The 19,179-nt window shown below is 41.5% G+C and overlaps 2 protein-coding genes across 4 annotated transcripts in view; both read right to left on the bottom strand.

Moving 5' to 3' along the window:
- The window catches only part of KIAA1143 (KIAA1143 ortholog), a 259,367-nt gene that overhangs the window by 223,925 nt on the left and 16,263 nt on the right, over positions 1–19,179 (bottom strand). The gene's annotated exons all lie outside the window — the stretch shown is intronic.
- Positions 6,296–19,179, bottom strand: part of CDCP1 (CUB domain containing protein 1) — a 29,122-nt gene continuing 16,238 nt past the window's right edge. For all 3 annotated transcript variants that reach the window (XM_064444067.1, XM_064444069.1, XM_064444070.1), the window contains exons 4-9: positions 17,986–18,354; positions 13,571–13,798; positions 12,427–12,807; positions 11,612–11,977; positions 10,277–10,355; positions 6,296–9,066 (exon numbers count right to left, since the gene is read on the bottom strand). In XM_064444067.1, the coding sequence (XP_064300137.1) occupies positions 8,625–9,066; positions 10,277–10,355; positions 11,612–11,977; positions 12,427–12,807; positions 13,571–13,798; positions 17,986–18,354 (1,865 nt within the window). In that variant the 3' untranslated portion in view covers positions 6,296–8,624. The remainder of the gene's footprint in view (positions 9,067–10,276; positions 10,356–11,611; positions 11,978–12,426; positions 12,808–13,570; positions 13,799–17,985; positions 18,355–19,179) is intronic.

The following is a 19,179-nucleotide window of genomic DNA, read 5'->3' on the forward strand; positions in this document are numbered from 1 at the left end:
CAGGAAGTGATTTAACTAAATATCATGGCTAGGAGCAGAGACTTAGTAGTCAGAGGGGTACTAACTTCAACTAACACCATCAAAAGCAAATGGCTGGCTTAGGAATGGCCAGGGGCAGCACACTTGGTCCTCATCATCCACAAAAGCCCAGCACAGCCTGCCTACGGACTGCATCTCCGGGACATTGGCAGGAAGGAGAGGTGGTTGTGATTTCCCAGGAACAGAGAAAGCTTCATGCACAGCTCCTGCCACAGCAAACAGGATCCTACTCTTGTGTCTGTGTCCTCACGACAATCACATGAGACAATGCAAAGTTTGGTATAGATTATTTATTATCAACAAGAAATACCCCAAAATTCTGCATTGAACATAAGCCATTATTACCAAGTGTGAGGAGAACAAATGCATCCCCCAAACTCATTAGCAGCTACTGCTTGCCACATTCAGTAACTTGATTCCATGTGCCCTTTGTTTTTGCAGCACCACTTTGAAACCCAGCAATCCGAGCATCCTGATCAGAAACTGCTGATGGCACAGCACAAGCTCTTAGTCATTCAGCCTCTCTATGAGCTTGGATCTCAGGGAAGCAATTCTTTTTAATTTCCCACTGCCCCATCCCATGGGGAGTTTCAAATTTGAGATCCATTCCCTCTTCCCACATTAGTCAGGTGGCATCCACCTGATGGGCATTCACATTTGATTTCTATGTATTAGAAATAAATCAAGGAAACAAGCTACTAAAAACTGCCTCTGTATCTAGGATAGGCAGTTGAGGGGCTGTTTTTATGGGTGGCAATCTTCTTTCCCCTGGCTTTGGTGGGACCAAGGTGAGGACAAGTGTACAGCCTAGCCTCACACTGACCCTCAAGAAAGGCTTAAATCTCAGTAGGATACAGGAAAATATCCACCCTGAGAATAAGGGATAAGTTTCCCCTTAGTGATTAAAGTTAAAACTGGTATCTAAACCTCAAATCATACAAATTCTAAAGAAGAGGGGTGCATTATTCCCATCATCTTTTTCTACTTCAAGGTAGCAGGAATGGGAACAGATCCTCTGTGTTGTTCCCTGGTGACAGTAAGCCAGAATCGTCACCTAAAGCAAAGTGTGAATTGGTGGAGACATTTTTACTATGGTCACTGTTAGTGAAGCAATTACAGATTTTGTAAAGTATATCTTGGTTAGTGGTAGAGATGTGATTTGTTGTACCATTCATGGACCTGGCTTATCATTCTGCACACTTTTCATATGATTAATATCCAATTAAACACCAAAGTCATTCACATCAAGAGAAGTGATAGTTTCCAAACTAATTTGAGTTTCTCTTACCTGTATTAATGTTTTCCCAAGTACTCCTCCAGCTATTAGAGATGTAAACAATTACTTCAAGTACTGCCACTACATTCAACTCTGAAGCACCTTTGTGACCAGAAAACCAGGGCACCTTGCTGTAGCAAACCTCACTCAGCAGCTTTGCTGTAACGTCTGCAGCCAGAGGGAAGGGAGGCTGAGACAGCAGAGGTATTTTTAACTCAGGTAAAGCAAGCAGGTTCAGGGGTGGCTGGAATAACAACTCTGTTGTAGGCAGAGGTTAGAAGTATTTCACCCCAGCCACTGGTTGCTTGGTGCAAATCTCATATTGGACATTCACCTATGCTTTCTGAAAACTTCTGTCTTGAATTTGGCTGACTGGGATTGCAGGGAGAGGGGAAGAAGAGACATGAAAATACAGCAGTAGAAAAAGAAGAGGGAATGATGACAAAAATTCACCTTTCAGTCAGTGCTTGGAGCAACTTAATTGACATATGGTTCAACCCCCTCAGATTGAGTTGCCTTAGTTCCAGCAGTGCTACCTTTCCAGCTATAACCCAGGCATAGATTCCTTAAGACTCATGTCCCATGAGGAGTATCGGGAAGCATTGTCACAGAAATCCAGCATCTCTTTTCAGCTGAAGCTGTACCTCATCCTTTGACCCAGATGGGTGGCCACCAAAACCTAATGAGAACGTGTAGAAATTTGACCTGCAGAACCAATCAGCCAAAAATAAGATATCAGAACATACAAGTATATATATAATTGCCCATTTTACTCGGATGTTTGACATTTGTCTTCTAGAACATTAGACATATATATGAACCTGTATGCTTTGCTAGGCTGGTGTAAGATACTTAGAAACTTGATCTCCATTAACCCGAAGAAAAGAAATTAGAGAGGAAGATGCAAGGGCTTGCTGCCTTTTTTTTTAATTGCTCTGAAAGACTAAGCTATAAAATAGTCACAGAGCAGTCACACTAGAAGATTTCATTATGCCTTTGCTTACTTTTTAGGTTTACCATTTATTAAATAAAAAACCAAACATACTATCATTAACTTAAGGAAACAAATAAAGGGAAAGTATATTAAGCTTTTCAAGCTTTTGAATGGGTAAAGCATTAAGTTGTGGAAGTAATTACCAAGTAACTGAACAGGTTTGATTTGGCAGGAAGTAGAACAGTTTTAATTTACTGTGGCAACATGAAATCAGTAAAGATTCGAGCTTTTGGATTTGCATCTTACTACAAAGATTATTCTTATACAAAAAACATCCCAGCATTTATCTTTAAGAAGTCCTCACTTCTGACAAGATCAGAAGATGCATTACTTTTGTAAGTAGTGTAACTCAAAGTTTCTACAGTGTGAGAAGGCACTGGTGGATGTGCAGGTGTCTGAAGTTGAAAACCTCGTGTACTCATGCTCAAAGTGCAAACGAGCAGTTTAGTATGAACAAAACTCTGCTTAGCAGCTTAAACTGTAAGGCAGTCGTTTTTACCGCATTACAAATCATTATTTAGCTTCATAGTCCGTTGTATGTCACAAAACAACATCTATGCATTTTTGGTTTTGAGTTACTTTTTCCAGAACCCAGCAATTAAAGTATCACTTTGAGAGGAGAAACACACCATTAATTTGCTTCTCTTAATTTAAAAAACCCTTCTAAATAAAAAGCATTTGCAATGATAAATTTGAAGCAGATGCTAAAGCAATTAGGCTTAGGAGCCTGCAGATCATACTCCTGAGACCAAGTGGAGAATCTCACTTAAGGCCAGGTTCTTCCGTGCGGAAAACTAGATTTATACACATGTACTTAATAAATGCCTGGCCATGACTAATCTCATATAGGGAAGAAGCTGTCTGTATGGGCTCTGTCTGTCATTTTCCACCCCTTAAAATAAAGATCAAAGGCAGGGATATTTTTAATGCAGTGGCAAGTGGCAAAGGTTCAAGATATCCTAATAACACCTTCAGGAAAAACGATGCCCAGGGCTCCTGAGAAAAAGGAGCACCCAAACCTGCCCCTGTTCCATCTGAGGAGGTACCCCCTGAAATGGGAACATCCCCTCACCTCTCCCAGGATTTAGCCAAACCGCTCCACTGGAGGACGCAGCCTTTCTGACCTCAGCAGGCACCAGTGGTGGCCTCAAGTCATGTTCAGAAATGAGCACCTATCACTCCAAAGGCCTTTGATAAATACTGGGGAAAAGGTCAGGCTGAGTGGTAAAAGCCCATGGAAGAGCTCCAACACCCCCTGCTACCAGGAGGCCTAAGGCCACTCCAAACTTCTGCATTTCTGGAAGAAAAAGTCACATACAACAGCAGATGCAACGCCCTGGCTGACTGATGGAGACACGTCAGGCCCAGCACGCCTCAGGGAGAAATAGGTTTCAGAGTCAATCGGTTTCATGGAGGGGCTGTGGCTGTGCAAGTACTGCAGTAAAAACAAATATTTAACCCTTGCTGGGAAAAACAGCAGGTAGGTTGAAGTTGTTGCAGGGTCCCTGATGCACCCTGAAGCTCTTTTTGCACCTCTCACACACTTGCCCTCTATTCCTACGTTTGGGGGGAAAAAAATTAAAAGGCCTCAGAACAAAAAGCCTCCAGAAGAAATTAAATACATCTAAGGAGGCCTGTAAATGCCTTTTGCTCACTAGGGCTCAGCTTGTTTGAAATCAGTTGCATTTAGCAAACTTTGTCCCTCTCACACTCCCTTTCATTCTTTCTCTCCCTTGATGGGAGGGGAGGCATGCAGCACTCTCCTCCACCACTCCAGCAGCCACCGTTCCCTCCAGCACAGATTTGCACGTGCATGTGTAGGACAGACGTTCTCCTTGGTGAGCAATACCAAAGTTCAGCTTTATGCTGACAATGACATCTAAAAAAAGGAATACAGACATTACATGGAACATTTTGTTTCTTCTAAATAATACTTTCTGAAATCAAATCATTTCTGGTTAGAAAAAAATCTGAAGTTTTGCTGCAAAGATGACAGAACATCACCAGAACTTTTCCCCTCATTGTCTCCTGAGAAAAGTCCTTTCAGAAAGTGAGGCCACTTTCCTAGCCTTGTGTCTAAAAAGGTGCTGTGTGCTGATGGAGCATTGCTCTGTTAGAGCTTCTTTGACAGGATGCATCGTGGCACTCTTTCTACAGCTATGAGTGGCTTTAGCAGTTGTACCAGGATAAAAACACATATCTATATAAAAAACACACACATAAATGTAGCAAGAAACAAAGCAGTTCCTTCAGTTTTTGAAGATTCATTTGCCACATAGTGTGAAGCCTGGCTTGTGTGCAGCAGTGTAGCAATTCTTTAATACAAGAGATAGATGCAGCTCAAATCACAAAAACCCCCCACCCTTTCATATGTTAGGAGTGTTACTAATTGAAGCAGTTTGCCATGCTTCATTTACGTTGCTGAAACAACGTGCCAGAAGTTTCTAATTCCCTGTAAAATTCGACACCAGAATTCCTCAGTTTCAAAAAGAATTAGGTAACCCATGCTTATGTAATTACTGGGAAGCTATACATTAGCAAATAAATCAATCACTAAGGTGGATGCAGAGAGCCATTTATACTAAAGGAATGCCTTTTTATTTTTCTAGCTTCCGAGTTTTTGGGGAGACAGATCTGCTTCCATCTTTGTGTACACTGCAGCTCGCAATTAAACGCTGGCTGGTGAAGATGTGCACATAGATAAGGGTTATTCAGCATTTTGCTTCCTCCCTACCCCCAACAACATTCACATACTTTAAATTTATTCTTTATCTCACTCACAGGTATCCCAGATAGTTTCTTCAGAGTAACAAGATTTCCACCCCCTCCCCTCCCCGGTCAAGGAATTGAAGTCTCAACATCAATCTAGTGTCAACAACAACAAAAACAATTTTTTTTCATTTCTTACTCATGCTCTACAAATTTTGCTCTAATCCAAAGAGTAGTAATTTGGCTCTTGAGTTATCTGGAAAATGCACTAGACTATTTACATATATGCTTAAAAATAAAGCAATTACTGAGGGTTTCGATAGATTAAGGTTGTCCAAATCTCACAGACTGAAGTCCAAGCAGCAAGAAGTAGTATCTTTTCAGCGTTGCTGCTTTGGGCAACAAAACCCTCCACTTCTCTGCTCTTCAAAAGCAAACAACATTCTGGCAAGGAGTTTCTGAACTGCTGTCCTCCTACAGAACCCCACCTTTCAATTAATGGTTAACCAGACTTCGAAATTTTCATTTTCAGATAAAGACCACTGCACAGTAACTACTCCAGGATGGCACAATCTCAGTGAAGATCCAAATAAGTACTTCCATTTACATTCATATACAGTGGCAATCTTGGAGAGGGCCCAGGAACTAGCCAATCTTTGCTCAGTTTCCTGTGCCTTCCAAGAATAGATTGACTAATTCAGCCTAGGATCTATTCCCAGCAATTACTGGGGCATCCTCAGTAGTGAGGATTTCAAACATCATTTTCTAAGAGTGTTCAACTTGCCTCAAAATAAATAAAAAAATAAAGTGAGAATGCAGTCAGTAGGTACAGATTCCATGCACTTCAATTTAGAACAAAAAAGGGCTTCACACATTTTCGTAAGGGTCTCTTCTGGGCTGAAGGACTAGCCATAAAGTGTACTTTTGTGCTATTATCCCTGAAAATAAATTAATTTGGAATTTAATTGTATGTGTCAGTTGGGTGTAAGTTAACCATCACAACCCTACCGAGAAGCCGTTGAACCATTTATTTTTAAATTGAAAGCTTCAAATTTTATAACCCTTCTCCCCAACAGTCTAAATACATGCCTTTAAAAACAGCAATTAATAGCATATCACTGGCTATGTGAGAAGGACATGCACAGTCAGCTGTATATTATCGCAGCAAACTAGGTTGTCTAGAACCCCATTTCTATCATCTACACCGATGGCATAGCTACCAAGTCAGACATCAAAATACTAAAGGCAGTGTTTACACACACACTAATTACCCCATATGGTAGTATCGTTATATTTTATTTTTTTAAAAAAATTATCACAACTTTCTCATAATGAAAAGCAAACTGGAATTTGTGCTTGAACTCTTACGCTAAATATACCACAGTAAGCACAGTGGAAGTCAACCTTAGACTGGAAACAACTGTAAACTAAGGTTTATATTGCCATACCAAAAGCTGAGTTAAAATAGAATAAAACCAGCAGTCAACAAGCATCACATTCTTCCTTCAAAGATCAGGAGGTTGTGAACAAAAGACTGACCTCCATTACATTTTCCTCAGTTGGTTAGAAAGAACATGAACTACACAATTTCATCTAAGCAACTGCAGAAACAGAGCTAGAGGGATGAGAGAACCTTGAATTTCTCTTACAGACTTCTCATTCCCTTTCAGTAAAGGAGAAGTAGGAAACATAGACCAGATGAATGCACAGCTGGACTACTGATAAAAATGTATTGTGGCAATTAAGTTACCTGAGAAAAACAGATACCAGTATTGCAGAAATCTTTTTAAGTTCTCAAATGACATTAAAATGACCCAGTACCTTTTGAAATATGTGATCCCAATGACTAGCCAGAGATCTAGGAATACACATTTCTATATTAAAAGTGATAAACAAGCAGGAAGATACCTGAAACAATTAAAAGGCACATGTTTTGCTATATGCTACAGAAAACTGAGTCAGATATGATATCGTACTGGATCTTATAGTGGTCCAAGCAGTATAAGGGTATACACTGTTAAATACACACACTTTACCGTATATAAATAGTCAATTTGCAATGCCAGCATAGTTAACACAGGAAAAAATCCACATTCTTTTTTGATGTAAACAGTAAGGTTTCTAGTAAAGCCATTTTCATTTTAGGCATTATTATATGTTTAAGATTATTGCATGCAACACCATCTAAAAGTTTTATGGCACCTTTGTGTACTCTGAGGCAAGGAACAGTCATAAGACAAGACACTTGGAGAGAAATTCTCAAGTTGTTGGGTCTAGTGCTGCATGCAATATTGCAAACATCCTCAGTAATGCACACCTGGACAAGCCAGATGTGTGTATATTTATTCATATACCCGTAGTCCTCTGCATGAAGATCTGACCCTCAAGTTCTAAAAAGCACAGAAACTGAGGGGCATGCTAACTACAGCAGTTAAAACTGAGACCTATTATTTACCTGATTTTGAGAGGTGGCTGTCAAAGGCAGCTAGATGACTGAAGTGTAAGTCCTGCTAGAAATCAAGAGCTGTTGCCATGAGCATTTCAACATGGTTGTCAACTTCAGATTGATTAAAAAAAGATCCAGGCTTTCCTTATGGATTCACTTTCATACTTTGCATTTCAAAGAAACCACCTGCTAGAAGTAATGTATTTTCTCTACTCCTTTCTTCTGATCCTTATTAAATAACCAAGCATCTCTAACAGGTTAAGTGAAATGCATTACTAAACAGCTGGATGACTGCATTATTATTTCTTCACTGAATCCTTACTCTTACTTGAACCAAAAGTGCAAGGTATTATTAGTAAAATGTGAATGCTACAGGCACCTGAACGGAAGCACAAATTGGTTTAGATTTTTGAAACTGGTTTTGTAAAAAAGCAAAAGAAAATACAGTCTTTGGTGTAGGGTCACACAGTGCTATTCAAGTATTATAGCATCGGTTGGAAATTACAGAAAACTTCCAAACTAGAAGAGCCCAAGCTCAAGCATTCATGCTGATTTACACACATGGAGCTCTTCCAGGTGGCATACATGGTCTTTAACTACACTTACATAGCCACCACATATAGCCACTTATATAGCTAAATACGATGAACTTTCAAGCAGCAAGTGGTAGAAAGGGCAGTATCCCCTCCCTTGCTCAGACATTAGCAGATTGCTTAGACATCTGTGCAACCTGGAGCTGCCTTGAGACGGTGAGGTAGCCTACACCTTCAAGGAGTCACCAACAAATAATCAGGAACAAATGACTTGTGAGAGAGGAGGGCATTCTGGATAACACACTCTCCCCACTCTAAACTGGCAGTTAGGAATCTGTTTCCTTGACGTCTTCATTATAAAAGCAGGAGTGTACCTTTGCCGCCTGTTTCACAACCAGAAGCGCACGCAGTCCTGGAGTGTCTCGACTGGTTTTGCGTTTGTTAGATGTTCACTCTAAAATAGAAAGCTATCAACAGCTGAAGTTTAAAAAAAAACCACACACACAAAAACCAAAACAACATCAAAACACATTTAAAAATAACACACCTCTGCAATTTTTTTCCCTAGACCCTTGTCCTTACAGGTCACCTGTATCTCCACAGGAAACTGCTATACCTGGCGTAAAATCACTCCACTGAACCATCCTGTTCCTTATTTTCCAGCAGGGGTGTATCGCCATTATTCTTTTCATTTGTATCATTATTATCCTCCAACTGCTCTGATTTCTGATGAGCAAATGTGTAAGTGTCATGGTCCGTGTCTGTCAGATGTGAAGGCTCCTCGGTGTTAGGAGAGTGTTTAATGTCTTTTCTGAAGGAGAATGGAGGTGGAGAAGGTGGCAAGCTACCAATGGGTCCATCGAAAGGCCTGTACACATCAACTTCTGGAGAAACTGAGCCATTGGATTCCTTCAGCAAGTGCCCATAGACCATAGCATCATCAATAACCGCATAGACATGAGACTCATTTTTCTTCCTCCCTTTTGTGAATAAGCCTTCTTTTCCAGGCATCTGGGTGTTCACATTAGCATTGTACACTCCCACCATGGGATTCTGGTTTTTCTTCTTCCTGTTACAGAGTTGACATTGTTAACAGGTCAGAAACAACATATGGCTGGTGCATTTGAACTCAGTAACAGCAGCTTCTGTTTACTCACCCCGGCTACCCAGGGTCAGGAAGCCTACCTGGATTGAAGGCTTTACTTGCAGTCTTATGAAAAATAACTCTTGAGTCTAGACATGCTTTTTTGGCAGAGCCGAAAATAACTTCACACTATTTTGTTACCTACTGCTGTTCTGCTGACCCTAAAGTTTGCAAGATTAACTCCAGTGGCCTCCCAAGTACAGGGGTCCCAGCCACACAGTGTACCGAGTCTCCCAACATCCACAGACATTGATAGTACCTAGAGGCCATCAGATCCTCACAAAACAAGGGTAAGTGCTGCTGAAGACCAGTAAGATAGTGGGTCCTCCATGAAAGCTGAATGAACTTTTCTTGATTGCACTTTCTGAAATAACTGTCCCTAAGGTAAGAAGACCAAAGGCTGAACTGAAGATTTTTAAGCCTGTATCTGTAAAGCCTTTCCTGGGTGGCAGAGAAGCGCGCTCACAACTGCTCTAGTCATCATATTGAACAAATCCATTCCAGCTCTACAGCTTCAGGACCCAATCACCCTGCCAGTGCTGAGCATACATGTATCAGAAACCCGAAGCTACCGAAGACTTCAGACTCTCTTTGCATGAGTAAGGCTATGCACGTTTGCTTTGCACAACCTAGCTCTTTTCCCAAGAGCTCATCTCATAGAAAAAATGCTCCCACTTGATGTGCAAACTCCAGAAGTTGCTGGAGGTTGTATAGATGAAAGGTAGTTCTTAGTATATCTGAGTTCACAGCCTGTCTGAACAAAGCCTTGTCTAGAGCCATGGGTACAGCAGCCACATTCATTGCAATTTCTTTTCACAGGAATTGCTGATGAAGTTCAACCAATACCTTATTTCTAGTACAGCCAGAGGCCTGTGCTAAGTAAGGCCAAGGTAGGCAATGCACTGGTGGTGGAAGCAATGCTACTCAAGGACTGGTGCTCAACTCAAAGTCAATCAATTTAGAGTAAAGCAGCATGGTTGGAGGAACACTGCTTCAACTGCCAGCACGTTGCCTACCTCATGCTTCAGACCCTTGTTCAAGGGATCTGTATCAACACGTGAAACAGAGGCCCCAGCAGCTCTCCCAAAATGCCTTCTTGAGCTGCGAAGTTATACATGCCAAATCATGAACTTACTTCTTAACACAGCACACAGCGAGTCCAATAGCCACAAGAATTCCAGTTCCAGCCACCACAGCAATTATCACTCCTAGGTCTGCAAACAGACAAGGTACAAGGACACTGAGTGACAGAGAGAAAACATTCAGCCTTCTCCTAAAAGCTAGCTAGGTTTGAACCTCCTCAAGGGTTTCTACGCGTAACAGCTGCTTGCAGAGGAGTTTCCAAGCCATGCTCACCACAGGGTAACACAAGCCATGTACAAGAGGTTGGAGGCCAAGCAACGACAAAATCCTGCTGCTAGCCAAAAATCCCAACCAACCACGCCCCTCCCTCCAACAATTCAATACAGCTCATGGGCTGCTAAAAATTACCTGCAACATCTTATGTGCCTCTGGCTGAATAGACAGGGAAGAGAAGAAAGTGCAGAGAGAGACAGAGAGGGATTCAACAAAGGGAACAGTGACATTTCACCAAGTTCCCCTCAGTACAATCCTTTTCTCTGAAATATACAAATTGTGTTGACCTGGGGTTTTCTAAGAGTCATAAAATATCAAGAAAGTCCATGTGTGAGCAAAGAAAAATGCTGCGTGTTTTAAAATAAATATACATCACAAAAAAAGCACAAAAAATCTTGAAATTAATTTGATACAGGTTTAGTTCTAGCCTGTGTAGCCAATAATTCTACAGACAGCAGTCTCCCACAGAAGTGCAAATGCGAAGCAAATTTACACAAGCAAAGCCAACCCTAAATACACTGTTTTTTAATGATTTCTGTTTTGGGGAAATGAAAGAGACTAAGAATGGAGGTTTTGTACTTAATAGTCAGTGCACTCTCCACTAAATGGTCAGACCTGCCCCAAGGATGGTTTCTTGCTCATGTGAATGCTGAGCCTAATTGAACTGCTAACACAAAGTAAAGACTACTGGGATTAATACATTTACATAATCAAATCCCAAGTCGTTCACCAGGTCTGTGACCTTTGGAAGGAAAAACCATCATTTGATGATCTTATACCTTCTGGTCGTGATCTCCAATTTAAAGAGATAAATTAAATACAAAAAATAAAATCCAGTCTTACTCCCTGAGCCCTGCAATGCCCTGTCTTATTAAAAAAACCAAATAAACCCCCCACACAAAAAATAAACCCCACCACATAAAAAACCCTCCTTCTTCCCCAGCCTCTAAAGTACCCAGCTGTAACTCTCAGAGGTTTTTGAGGGACAGATATTTCTGAAGGCAGGGATCTCACAAAACCCACACCCAAGGTGGACTAGTATCCATTACTGTTCCCCCAAGGGAAAGCAAGGAAACAAGTGGCAAGCAAACCTCCACAACCTCACACGACTTACCTATCTGCCTGTCAGCAAGAGCCACCCAGAACTGCAAGGTCAGCTGTGTCTTATCCACAGGTTTACAGTTGGAAATGTTTACCCAGAAGTTGTGATACATATTTCGGGGCTTGGGCAGAAGCTCATCCTCACGGCGCACAGTTTCCTCTGCCCCCGATGTCTCTTCCTTTATGTTGACATAGGCACGGCCCGTCTCGCAAGAGATGCCCATGCGGTCCTTGGAGAACCCTAGGCGGGCAACTTGCTTGCTGGGCATGATGACATGCCAGGATATGGAGACATAAGGAGGTAGACCGTATGGTGAGTTGGGAGTCTGCAAGTAAACCTTAGCTTTTGGATTTGGACTCACGGTGAAAGTGCACTCATCTGTAGTAAAGGAAGGGAATAAATGAATGAAAACTTAGTTTTGATACTTCCGTTTTTTTTAAGGCTTCCTCTTTCAGCATGTAAAATTATCTGGTTTTTCTTCTCCATAACAAAAAAGCGTCACTTATACCCGTGACCAGCAAATTTACAGAGTCACCTGCATCTCAGTACCAGCAATACAACTCACCTATCATCCCTTCCACATTAGTAATTAGCACAATTAGCACAGATATAGCTACAGAATTTCCCACAACCAACTATCCACCACCTGGAGTATAAAGTACCTTCCTTCTTCCAGGAATAAACTGCCTCACTGATTCAGATAAAGACTGATCAAAGCAATAGCTGTAAAGAAGTGAACTCTTATTTCTGTTTATTCATATGTGCTGTAGTAAGCATATTGAGAGATCCAACACTGTACAGCAAAGCAGTACAAACCACTACCTTACCTTTAATATGTGGCACAAAAGACATTTTCAGATCCTGATGGTTAGACTCATTGAGGAATCCTTTACCAAATGTTTTTAAGGATATGGTGATATTATTCCGCATCTGAATCTTTTCAATGGATCCACCAGGACAGAATATACCGATATTCAACTCTGTCTCTGGGGAGGCACTAACAATACTGTAACTGTAGCTTGTGTTGCACCTCTGCTCTGGGACGTGTTGCTGAAGTTTCAAGGACGGAGATGTAATTTCTGTGTTGATCAGATCGGAAGCCAAGAGCCTCCAAATGAACTTATGCAGTTGAATTGGCAATTGGGTAATAGCCTTGGGCACTGAAAGGGAATAGATCTTCTTCTGACACCACCGAAAATCGACACAGCCTGCAATTGCAAAAACAAGTCTCAAGGGTTGTATTTTTCTTGCAGAAGAAATAGCTAGGAAAAGCAAGTTTTCCCGTGTACCAGAGTACAGATACCCAGAGTACTGTCAGCTTTGTGTTACAGACCCAGATATGCATTTACCTGAGAAAATATCCTCTCAGTAACTTTAACTTAAACATGTATAATTTGCAGTTAAAGAGCTTTCCTTAAAAGGGTGCAGGACACCTAAGAAACCAACAGATACAAACATATTCAAAATTCCTCACTCAAGGTACTGTTTTGCTATATCACTAGCTGAGTGGGCCACAGCTGCAGACTAGACAAGGTCTAGATATATGCTTTAAAACTCTTTCTCTACTGGTAGTTGAAAGTATTTGGGAAAATCCTACACCAAGTGGACATGCAAGTGGCACCAGATGCATGTGGCAAGGTGGCCACCTTGGTCCCACATTTTCATGGGCAGATTTATGCTTCTCCTGCTCAGTTTCATTTTTTTACTGTTTTCAGCAAGAAGATTCTTAGGTGCCTTCTGTCCTTTCCTTCCTAGGAATAGCTACACAGTTTCTATTTTTAAAGGCAGAATGATGTAGTGAACAACAAAGTCAAGTCCAGATTCATTGTACCCATCTCCCAAATGGCCAATGCCTGATTTCCTACCTCACTCTATTTAAAGCCCAAGCGAGAGAGGAGGTTTGGCTGACTGCTGAGGAAAAGCATGCAAAAACATTCCCTAGGAAACAACGTTAAGCCATTTTCATCATACTTATGCTTTTTTCAGCTGTGATCCTCAGACGGGACAAGTCCTTGCACAGAAAGGAGATCTTGTAGACGGTGCCAGACACTAAAGTCAAGACACGATCACAGGTGCGACGATCCTTACAGATCAGGCACACAGGTTCAGACATAAGCGGGACATGGCTGGGCCACCCTTCAAAGTGTATCGTTACAGTCATATTCCTTTCCTTGCTCAGGTCGACCAAATGGGTGACATCTGCAACAGAAAACACCCAGAGTAATTACTGGCAAGAAGCATAGTGTGAAGCAGAACTTCCTCCATCTCTTCCCACCCCATTAGATGAGCAGCTGTTATAGCTATTTTTATATTAGCTAAGAAAACATTATTTACTTCTTTCCATCAGTGTCATACTCAGGCGGTATCATATCACTCTTCTAAGTTTGAGCCTTTTCATACACAAAACCCATTTCCCCACCACTTTCCAGCCATAACAGTAACGCGTATGCCAGTTTCTTTTGAACAGGTTAGGCTATAATGTAAGGAGCTGAGCCAACTGTTAGATTTGTTTTCCCTAAGAGGTTTCTTGTATTTCTTTTAAAGTCAGTTCTACCAATCACACAGAAGTTAATTGGAAAAAGGTTCTCTGTTCTCAGATTTTGTCCCAAGTCAGTAATTAAGCACATCTGGTTGTCTGGAGTCAGTTACAGATTAAGCTAATTTAAATGCAAGTACCAATATGGTTCAAAAGGGAAAAAACTGCCAAGTACTGTACTTCAGCAGAAGTGTTGGCAATCATCAAGAAGGTCACTGGAGCCTTCAAAGACACTTCCTAAAAGCCTCTTCTGTTTGGCAGTTAAAAACATACAGAGATGCCACAAATTATCGAAGTCTGTCACCATGCCAGTGGGAAGACTAAGGACCAAGCCTTGCTAGGCTGCTTGATTTCCTTCAACGGCATGACTGCATTACCACACTGCCCTTCCATTTAACTGCTCAAAATCATTCTTCCAGAAATATTTTCTGACTAGATATAAAAAGCAAACCTGAGAGCTGGCAGAGTTAACCCTGAAAAGTAAAGAGCACCTTCTTCCTCAACACTAGCCACCACTTCTCTTGCAGCCCACCCCTTTCCCCGTACCCCACCGCACACAAACTGCTGCAGGAAGCCTTGTAGCACCCTCCAAGCTCGCTGGACTTGAGGTGCCTGGGCACACACAGCAGCTATCATCCCTGGCAGCCTCTCTCTAACAGCAAGATTCAGCTCAAAGATTTGCTTAAGGAGGCATGTATTGAGGCCAAAACTGCTTAACATTTTCACTAGTGGGATGGAGTGCATCCTCACATGTTTGCAAGAGTGGGGCTGGAAAGCCGCTTTGCAGAAAGACCTGGGGGTCCTGGTGGACACCAAGTGGAATATGAGCCAGCAATGTGCTGCTGAGGCACAGGTGGCCAACAGCTTCCTAGGCTGTGCTAAAAAGCATCAACAGCAGGTTGAGCAAGGCAAGTCTCCCCTTCTACTTAAGTACTGGTGAGACATTTGCAGTGCTGGATCAAGTTCTGGCCTTCCCAGTACGAAAGAGATATGGATATACTGGAGTAAGGCCAAAGAGCCACAAAGATGCTGAAGGGACTGGAGCATCTCTCAGGAGAGGAGACAGAAAGAGCTGGGACTGTTGAGCTGAAGAAGGTGGCTCAGGGTTGTGTGTGTGTGTAAATGGTATGGTGCCAGACTCTTCTCAATAGTGCCCAGTGACAGAGGCACAAGTTGAAATACAGGAAATTCTGCTTAAACATAAAGAAATTAATGCAAGGGTGGTCAAACACTGGAACAGGTTACCTAGAAATACTGAAGTCTTTGGAGATGCTCAAACCCAGCTGGACATGGTCCTGGGCAATGTGTTCTGTCTCACCCTGCTTGAGCAGAAGGTTAGAACTAGGCGATCTCCAGAGATCCCTGCCAACTTCAGCCATTCTGCAAGTCTGATATCCTAGATGACTTGCTACAGCAAGTTGGAACAACAGGGGTAAGCAGGGATGACAAACACCAGCTCCCATGTAAGCTACTGGCAGTTGCAAATACTCAGAACATCTGGAAGGCAGAGAGGAAAGGAAAGAGGAGGAAAAGAATAGATTATGGCTGTAGCCTAGTTCACAAAGATTAACTATCACTTGCAAAGACAGATATCAGATGCATCCTTTTCCTCTTAACAAAGCACACGTTTCTGATGTCAGAGCAAGCAGCCTGATCTAGTGGAAGGTATCCCTGTCCATGGCAGCAGGGTTGGAACTAGATGATACCTAAGGTCCCTTTCAAGCCAAACCATTCTGTGATTCTATGATTCTATGAAGAACAGATGAAAAAAGAAAAACCACACTATTATTACTCTTAATTTTGTGGTTTAACTATGGATCTCAAAGGCATAAATAAAAGGTAAATAAAATAGCTTTTCCTGTGCAGGAAATCAGACACAAAAAGGCAAGAGGTTAGGCAGAAATCTCCAAGTCATTGCCACAACCAAGCATGGAATCTACGATTTCTACTGGAATGTTACTCATTCTTCAGATGTTCAGGTTCTTTTGTGGCAGCTAAACACACAGAGAGGGTTAGGTCAAGAAATTATTTTGATTGGAAAGAGCTATATTTTCCTCTTATTTAATGACAAGTACCACAGACAGCTATGGAATTCCCAAATGTTTTGGAATCTTTGAGAATATGCAGATACCAATGCATTTTTAATAAGAGCCATGTTTAACTTGTACACTGCAGATGGCATTTTTTGTGTGGGTTTTTTTTTTAATGGTTTTTTGTTGTTTTTTAATAAAAGTTTCAATACTGTCTTGAGGACTAAATTTGAATCTTTGGTGGAACTTATATAACTGCAAAATCACTCATGAAATCCTTTAAAATCCCTAGAGAAACCACTGTTGTCTCTTAAATCCAAGTGGTTTATTACTTGCTTTTCATTCAATAGACGACAGCTCATTTTTTAGGTGATTATTGTCTTGTCTACTGGCCATAAACATATTAAAATTCCTCTTTGCTTTCCAAAGTAGAAGGAAGATAAAGCTCATTAACTCTATACAATGTTTTCACTCCGTCTGGCTTCCAAGCTGCAACATGCAATAAATGTAAGCAAACATGATTTGGTTAACAACAATTTTGGGAGGATTTGCTGTTCATGAATGAGGCCAGACTAGACAAAGAACTGAGGATTGCAGTGGCGAGATGCTACAGACCCTCTCTGAATATTTGACTTGAAGGTAAAGGCCATTCAAACTTAATTCCCTCTAAAATGATTTAGAAAGCCTCTAAAAAGATCCTGCTGCAGTGTTAGTCTGGAGTGTGGACTTCCCTCCACCTGCTCCTCTTCACTGAGGGCACCTTCACCTTCACTATTAACCTCCACCATGAACTGAGATCAGAGCTAAGCCTCCAGAGGCCAAATCACTTATTTCACAGCTCGTTACCTAGCCAGGCCTTTTATTTCTGCTTTTAGATAGATGCTGTGGTATTACACATCATCATGTTAAGCCTGTCTGAAGTTGGGGCAAGAAAACAGAAAGAAAATTTCTTAGCGTAGCAGCAAGCAGCAAGAAACCTAAAGAACGTTCAAATGTGTAGGCGATATTATCATTGGAGTATGTTATTGACACTTTCACATCTAGTTGACTTCTTCACACTAGAGGACATTCAGGCTTCCATAGGAAGCAAAATTAAACTCAGAGGAAGGAAGAAAGGAAGGAAAGAAATGCATATGGATGCTATTAGTGGTATGAAGACAATTTTACATCTCCAGTTTCACCAGTTCATTTCACCAGATCCTGACCAGCTGTGACAGCAGGTTTCACCTGGCTAAGCAAAACTGCTTATGTAGAAAGCGGAAACCTGGGCTCACGTTTTAAGAATTATCTTTAAAATGTTGAATCTTACAGCTGAAAATAAAACCATCCAAATAAGCTTGAACTTGATTTCTGTACTGGAGAACAGGTAGCAACATGTGAGCCCAGACAATTCTGATCAAGCAGTTACAATCCTTGCCTGATAGCTGGATTGGGCCCCAGTGGGAACACAGTCACAAGGAAAAGCTAACTTTGGTTATACAACATGCAAGATCTGATACCACAGGTGTTAAAGGCATTTTTCAATTACATGATGCAGGTGCTGGAAAAGGAATCTCTGTTTACAAGCTAGAGTGTAAAATCTACAATGGAGCTTTATACTCTATCACAAACTGCAAATTTTAGCATCGCAGTCTGCCTTGCTGTGACGACAGCCGGTGGTACCCAAGGCCTTAGCATTGCTTGGCAACACACCTCCTTGAACCCAAGGAAGGTCCAAAGTTCAAGAAAAATCACAAAGAGCCCCAGTATTTCTCTTCCTTGTGGTACTAAGCCCAGGGGCCTGTAAGCAAAAGCAATGGAAGGGGCAGGCAGGTACTTACTCTCATCAACTTGCGGGTGTTGAACAATTACTTGGAAGAGCAAGCGGAGGATGCCTGGGTTCTGGGCATCCTGATCGCAGCCCTGAAGGGACAGGTTGAAACTGCCAGCAATATTGGCAGGCTGGCTGTCGCTCAGCTTGAACACCTCTGGGTTGCTGAGGGAACCGGGGAGGTAGTACTCTACCCTCTCCTCTTTCCTTTCACAGTTGGAGAGGCTGTAGTTGTGGAATAACACACTTGCTCTCATGTTGGAGGGAATCACAAACTTCCATGTCATAAGCTCATCTTCTGGAAAGCCCAGCGGATAATTTGGGGACATCAGGGTGATTGAAGACTCCTCATTCAAAACGGATTCAATAATGCATAACCCTAAAACATGGGGGGGGAAAAGAACACACAAAACAAGTTGTAATTAAAGACAATGCACTGGAATATGTTGCACCCCAGCAGCAGAGTATTTTTATTCTGGCAGTGATCATCCACTGCAGCTACACGTTAAGTTATTACAAAACCCTCAGAATAAAGCATATGTTTGAGTGGATGCTTTTGTCTTCAATTACGGAAAAGGTAAGAGATATATTAATGCTGAATTCTCAGTTTAGTGGATTTACCTTTCAAACACATGGACAGAGAGGCCTTTATCTTTTGGAAAGGAAAGATCTTAGTTCGTACTTCTGGTCCTAACTTTACAAGAGCAAACATGCAACATGACAAGTGCTTCTGCTTCATTGTGTTTTGGAAATCAAAAGATGTGAGCGTTTATACCTGGACAGAGTTCTTTGTCCAAAAATCTCCCAGACCTAAGAAAAACATGCCAGCAAAGAGCCTCAAATATGCATGATAAAAACACAAATGCCAACCATAGAGACTGTGTAAGACACTTCATGCTTGGATGACTCTTGGCAACATAAAGTTGGGTACACAGAAGTTAACAGTCCCGCTGTAGGACTCTAGTGACAATGTACAATTGCAAAGTTACAAAACTCTTGTTCCAGAAGCTCTAACCTGGACCAAGTCCCTTCTATAACTGATGGGAAAAACTGCACAGTTCAAGTAAAAAGGAAGAACATCTCCCAAAGAGAGTTTGTCATGAGATCACAAAGTAACCCACTGATTGCTATATAACATTCCAAGTATTTTAAGATTATTACACGTTTTATGTTACTGTGCAGGCTGAAACAGATAGCTGTATTT

The sequence above is a fragment of the Phalacrocorax carbo genome, chromosome 2 (assembly GCF_963921805.1).
Source record: "Phalacrocorax carbo chromosome 2, bPhaCar2.1, whole genome shotgun sequence".
In the NCBI taxonomy this organism is placed as follows: Eukaryota; Metazoa; Chordata; class Aves; order Suliformes; family Phalacrocoracidae; genus Phalacrocorax; species Phalacrocorax carbo.